At 48.6% G+C, this 6,865-nt stretch overlaps 1 protein-coding gene across 1 annotated transcript; it reads right to left on the bottom strand.

The window, feature by feature from the left end:
* On the bottom strand, positions 1-6,559 carry LOC112071878 (uncharacterized). Its single transcript, XM_024139311.2, has 12 exons — positions 6,043-6,559; positions 3,795-3,861; positions 3,615-3,693; positions 3,324-3,429; positions 3,032-3,224; positions 2,699-2,732; positions 2,501-2,604; positions 1,944-1,965; positions 1,744-1,851; positions 883-1,008; positions 605-728; positions 1-300 (listed from the first exon to the last, which is right to left on the bottom strand). The coding sequence occupies exons 2-12, from the start codon at positions 3,841-3,843 to the stop codon at positions 127-129; spliced, it is 1,119 nt and encodes a 372-aa protein (XP_023995079.1). The 5' UTR covers positions 3,844-3,861; positions 6,043-6,559; the 3' UTR covers positions 1-126.
* Positions 6,560-6,865: the final 306 nt, after the last annotated feature.

The following is a 6,865-nucleotide window of genomic DNA, read 5'->3' on the forward strand; positions in this document are numbered from 1 at the left end:
CATTGGCTATCCCACCAAGAACCCAGGGCTGTCTGAAATGACTATATTCCCCAATATACACCGCATTGTAGACAGGTAGTGAAGAACAGAGAGAGCACCAGTGCAAGTAGGCGGATCCCATTTTTTTTAGGAGGCGGTTGCCGTGGTGGGGAAGGGGAGCTTCAGGTACTGGTACCACTGTTTGAGATGCCGCGGCAACAACAGCAGCACATTCTCCGTGAGGAAGAGCAGTGCTTCCTGCATGGCCGGTCGAAGCAGCTGATTGGGTGACATGGAGAGGACCAGGAGACAGAACTTCTCCTTCAGAGAGAGACAGGGTCATGTTCATTAGGAATCAAACAAAAGAAAACAGTACTGAAACAGGGTTCATCTTGTCCAGTAAGAACCGCTTGTTTTTTAGTTTCCGTTACAGAACGTTTTGCTAGTGTGCCCTAATGAGTACGATCCAGGTTGAGTATATTTCTGTGTCTTCTAGGACAGGTGACCCTTTCAGAATGCTGCAGATAGAACTGCCACGCATAGATCCGACACGATTGCCTATTCTCTGTGACAAAGGTTTGTTCTACACTGTATTTCTATCTGAGCGTTCTGTCACGTTCTATACCTTGGAGTAGGGGAGCTTTTTGTTGGAGAAGCTTTGAAACTCTGAGATCTTCTGCAGTATGATATTGTATTTGGAGTCCGTGTCTCCGGACAATTCTGTGGCATCACTCTGCAGGGTCGCAAACCTGTTCATGTGATTAACATTTTATTATTTTACATTTCTGATTCTGTTCCAACTTTCTAACATGAACTGAGGATGAAGGAAAGCGTTTCAAGCCACTTGAAAGTATTGAGTTACACCACATGATGTTTACATGAGAGAGGCGAGAAGGGGCCTACCAGAGACCAGTGGTGGATTTGGGCTTCAGCTCACTCTTCAGAGAGGTAAGAAGTGAGGACAGACCAGCGTCGGACTTTGAGGCCATTAGAGCATTGAAAAGAGTTCTAATCCTCTCCTCTCGGTTCCTAAGGACAGAGAATGGGACTACAATGAGTCTCTGTAGGACATCTTGATGACAAAGTAACAATTTTTGGTCATGAAATTTAAATCCATGTTTTGCGAGGTGAAGGGAGGTTTGCAAGTGCATTTTGGCCAAAATCCAACTTTTTTTGTAATTTCAGATTGATTGTGTTTGTACTTCCTGTTACTGCCATATGAGACAGAGAACCTACAGATTGCGCCTCTAATGATTAACTTCAACAGGCGTGTTCCTGTGTGGCTCAGTCGATCGAGCACGCGTTCGATTCCCGCTGGGGACACCCATACGTAAAATGTATGCATGACTGTAAATTGCTTACGGTAAAAGCGTCTGCTAAATGGCATATATTAGTATATTATAAACTGGGTAGTTCGAGCCCTGAATGCTGATTGGCTGACAGCCGTGGTATATCAGACCATATACCATGGGTATGACCAAACATGTATTTTTACTGCTCTAATTACGTTGGTAACCAGTTTATAGTAGCAATAAGGCACATCGGGGGGGTTGTGATATGGTCAATACACCACGGCTAAGGGCTGTGTCCAGGCACGCCGCGTTGTGCATAAGAACAGCCCTTAGCCGTGGTATATTGACCATATACCACATCCCCTCGTGCCTTATTGCTTAAATAACAGGTAGATCATCCAGAACAAACGATCCTCTACAAAAACACTGTCTGACAGCGACATGTACTGTAGATTGACAGTGTCCTCCTCACTTTCTCTTTTGAAACACGACCGACTCCATCGGGATGTTCAGAACCTTCTTCACATCCTGGTAGTGGGCCTTGGCTCTCTCCAGCATGCCTGACTGGTCTACACCAGGCCTAGGCGAGGGAATGAAAAACACTCGTTTTATCTTTACAGCTCAACTATGCAAATAAAATATACATTTTACGTGTTTTTGTTTTAAACTCACTTGACTGTTTTCTCTAGGGACGCTGTCGGGAAAAAGACWAAACGAGGTGAGTATAAAAGCAAAAATTAGAGATACTGTATACACAACAGTGAATTTATTTATCTAATGTAGAATGCATTGCCATTCCTAGAACAACATATAATTTTGGTATTTCAAAGGATTTGTACTGAAGTGATGTGTTTAATGGCAACACATGAACACAGCCTGGCCACGGGTGGAATGTAGTTGGTGAGGTATACAATCCCACAATCCTTCAGGAATTCAGTCCAAAACCCACAACCAACAATGCCATCAGTGGCGCTGTGCTTGCAGTCTCGACATTGAAAGTTTTGGCTTTCTGTATTTCCTTAGCCTTAGTGTAGGGAAATAATCACATAATGAAGTGTTACAGAGCCACATAGTGTCTAAGTGGGAACAACATGGGACATGGATGGCATCATCGTCATTGTTGTGTGTATGTGTATACTTGGGTCTGCTTGAGTGTGTGATCTCTACTCTCAGTCCTGTGTGTGTGTGTGTGTGTGTGTGTGTGTGTGTGTAATATTGTGCAGACTGACTGTTCTCATCCAGCAGCAGTAGTAGCCATGGGGGTATGTCTCCATCGCCGTCTGGATCTCTCTGGCCAACCTTACGCCTGGGCCCAGACTGCAGAGCTTTATATCTGTGATTATAGACCAGAAATGTACTACAGTATGGAGGGATAGATCTGCAATAGCTGATGTTGTCATGTCAATTATTGTTCATCATTCTCTTACCCTGTGGTTCGGATGGTGGTTAACTTCAAGGGCTCTGAGATTCACAGGAGAGACAGTCGCATCATGGGGTGAGACAGTCGCATCATGGGGTGAGACAGTCGCATCATGGGGGGAGACAGTCGTATCATGGGGGGGGAGACAGTCGCATCATGGGGGGAGACAGTCGCATCATGGGGGGAGACAGTCGCATCATGGGGTGAGACAGTCGCATCATGGGGTGAGACAGTCGCATCATGGGGTGAGACAGTCGTATCATTGTTTGGTTGATAATTGAATATTGCAATTCAGGTGACACTCAATAGATTGTTCCAATCGACTAGGTCATATTGTCACCTGTGGTGTCCTGGTGGCTGATAAAGGTGTCCCACACGTCACGGCTGATGCTGTGACAGTCCTCGGTGGCCAGGGACACCAGCTGCTTGGTGTAATTCAACGGAGGGTTGTAGCTGTGCGACTGCTTCAACAGGATGTTGGTCTTCTCGGTGTCCTTCATGATGATGTTCACATAGCTGCTGTTGAGAGGAACCTGGAAGGTTCTGTTACTATTAAATGCCTTCCAACACATCCCAGAGGTAGTCCGGTAGACTCTGCAATATGACGTATGACTGCACTAGCTTAGGCTCACCAGTGTCTTCAAGTCTCTGTTTCGCATGTGAGAGATGCCACACAGGACCATGTAAATCCACTGGAGTTTCTCTGAGAACAGCTTCTGCTTCCTGTACTGTATCCTCCTAGGAAGAGAGCAGGAAATACAAAGGCCTATAGCAAGTGGCAGACAACTTTCTTATCAATAAGTAATCTAGCATCGTATGGGAGTATGATTGATAAAACTGCAGCAATCTATGTTTAGTAGTGGTATCGGGTGTGATTTAAAACTTGATTTACAAGTCACATAAATAGACAGTACACAACGTACTGTAAGTTCTCCTCTTCCTCTGGGTCCAGTGCCTGTTGGTTCATGGACATGGACAGTGGTGGTATAGTCTCTTTATCAGCTGAGGAGACAGAAGGATCGTAGGGTATGTGGTCAGCATAGTAGAATGTCTACGTAGTAGAGCATTGTAATTCATTCTGCATTGTGCTTTAGGTGACCAACCTGATAGGGCTCGGTCACATGGTGTCTTGGGAGACACATGTTTCTTCATTAGCAGTAACGGTTTATCCTTTACAATGAGAAAATAGAGGAATTCTTCATGTTACAGCGAGACGGACCAACATCCTGTACAGCGAGACGGACCAACACCCTGTTACAGCGAGACGGACCAACACCCTGTTACAGCGAGACGGACCAACACCCTGTTACAGCGAGGACGGACCACACTCCTTTACAGCGAGAGCGACCAACCATCCTGTTACAGCGAGGACGGACCAACACCCTGTTACAGCGAGACGCGACAACATCCTGTTACAGCGAGACGGACCAACACCCGTTACAGCGAGACGACCAACACCCTGTTACAGCGAGACGGACCAACACCCTGTTACAGCGAGACGGACCAACACCCTGTTACAGCGAGACGGACCAACACCCTGTACAGCGAGACGGACCAACACCCTGTTTACAGCGAGACGGACCAACACCCTGTTACAGCGAGACGGACCAAACACCCTGTTACAGCGAGACGGACCAACACCTGTTACAGCGAGACGACCAACACCCTGTACAGCGAGACGGACCAACACCCTGTTTACAGCGAGACGGACCAACACCTGTTACAGCGAACGGACCAACACCCTGTTACAGCGAGACGGACCAACACCCTGTTACAGCGAGACGGACCAACACCCTGTTTACAGCGAGACGGACCAAACACCCTGTTACAGCGAGACGGACCAACACCCTGTTACAGCGAGACGGACCAACACCTGTTACAGCGAGACGGACCAACACCCTGTTACAGCGAGACGGACCAACACCTGTTACAGCGAGACGGACCAACACCCTGTTACAGCGAGACGGACCAACATCCGTTACAGCGAGACGGACCAACACCTTTACAGCGAGACGGACCAACACCCTGTTACAGCGAGACGGACCAACACCCTGTTACAGCGAGACGGACCAACACCCTGTTACAGCGAGACGGACCAAACACCCTGTTACAGCGAGACGGACCAACACCCTGTTACAGCGAGACGGACCAACACCCTGTTACAGCGAGACGGACCAACATCCTGTTACAGCGAGACGGACCAACACCTGTTACAGCGAGACGGACCAACATCCTGTTACAGCGAGACGGACCAACACCCTGTTACAGCGAGACGGACCAACACCCTGTTACAGCGAGACGGACCAACACCTGTTACAGCGAGACGGACCAACCACCTTTACAGCAGGACGACCAACACCCTGTTACAGCGAGACGGACCAACACCCTGTTACAGCGAGACGCGGACCAACACCCTGTTACAGCGAGACGGACCAACACCCTGTTACAGCGAGACGGACCAACACCCTGTTACAGCGAGACGGACCAACACCCTGTTTACAGCGAGACGGACCAACACCCTGTTACAGCGAGACGGACCAACCCTGTTACAGCGAGACGGACCAACACCCTGTTACAGCGAGACGGACCAACACCCTGTTACAGCGAGACGGACCAACACCCTGTTACAGCGAGACGGACCAACATCCTGTTACAGCGAGACGGACCAACACCCTGTTACAGCGAGACGGACCAACACCCTGTTTACAGCGAGACGGACCAACACCCTGTTACAGCGAGACGGACCAACACCCTGTTACAGCGAACGGACCAACACCCTGTTACAGCGAGACGGACCAACACCCTGTTACAGCGAGACGGACCAACACCCTGTTACAGCGAGACGGACCAACACCCTGTTACAGCGAGACGGACCAACACCCTGTTACAGCGAGACGGACCAACACCCTGTTACAGCGAGACGGACCAACATCCTGTTACAGCGAGACGGACCAACACCCTGTTACAGCGAGACGGACCAACACCCTGTTACAGCAGACGGACCAACACCCTGTTACAGCGAGACGGACCAACATCCTGTTACAGCGAGACGGACCAACACCCTGTTACAGCGAGACGGACCAACACCCTGTTACAGCGAGACGGACCAACACCCTGTTACAGCGAGACGGACCAACACCCTGTTACAGCGAGACGGACCAACATCCTGTACATTTCAAGAAGTATGAATAGAACCCTAAGGCTGAAATTATATCAAAACAGCATCGCCGGAAGCCCACATGTGCCGTTAAGTACAATCAGGCTATCTACTACACAAAAACTGATTTTGAAGTTAAAACATTTGTTTTTACTGGGTTTCTCCTGAGTTCTGTTTTCCCCACAGTGCTTTACCTGGTCCCTGAGGCAAGAAATGAGGGGCGTCCAGAGTGAGAGCACGTCTGATGGAGACCATCTCACTCATGTACTGTTTCAGCTGGAGGAAACCATTCAGGTTCTCCACTGGAGGTGCTCGACGTTCTCCTCCTGGGGAAATAATACACTGCTCAAAAAAATAAAGGAACACTAAAATAACACATCCTAGATCTGAATGAATGAAATATTCTTATTAAATACTTTTTTCTTACATAGTTGAATGTGCTGACTAACAAAAATCACACAAAAATTATCAATGGAAATCAATTTATTAACCCATGGAGTCTGGATTTGGAGTCACACTCAAAATTAAAGTGGAAAACCACACTACAGGCTGATCCAACTTTGATGTAATGTCCTTAAAACAAGTCAAAATGAGGCTCAGTAGTGTGTGGGCCTCCACGTGCCTGTATGACCTCCCTACAATGCCTGGGCATGCTCCTGATGAGGTGGCGGATGGTCTCCTGAGGGATCTCCTCCCAGACCTGGACTAAAGCATCCGCCAACTCTTGACAGTCTGTGGTGCAACGTGGCGTTGGTGGATGGAGCGAGACGAGACATGATGTCCCAGATGTGCTCAATTGGATTCAGGTCTGGGGAACGGGCGGCCAGTCCATAGCATCAATGCCTTCCTCTTGCAGGAACTGCTGACACACTCCAGCCACATGAGGTCTAGCATTGTCTTGCATTAGGAGGAACCCAGGGCCAACCGCACCAGCATAGGATCTCATCTCGGTACCTAATGGCAGTCAGGCTACCTCTGGCGAGCACATGGAGGGCTGTGCGGCCCCCCAAAGAAATG

Source organism: Salvelinus sp. IW2-2015, unplaced genomic scaffold (assembly GCF_002910315.2).
Source record: "Salvelinus sp. IW2-2015 unplaced genomic scaffold, ASM291031v2 Un_scaffold1755, whole genome shotgun sequence".
Taxonomy (NCBI): Eukaryota; Metazoa; Chordata; class Actinopteri; order Salmoniformes; family Salmonidae; genus Salvelinus; species Salvelinus sp. IW2-2015.

Coding starts and splice junctions, on each gene's coding strand:
- LOC112071878 (XM_024139311.2), bottom strand. CDS start 3,843: ATGAAGAAACATGTGTCTCCCAAGACACCATGTGACCGAGCCCTATCA. Junction 2,733..3,031: donor CAGCCACCAGGACACCACAG/GTGACAATATGA, acceptor TGTGAATCTCAG/AGCCCTTGAAGTTAACCACC. Junction 1,966..2,500: donor ACTGCTGCTGGATGAGAACA/GTCAGTCTGCAC, acceptor TTTTCCCGACAG/CGTCCCTAGAGAAAACAGTC.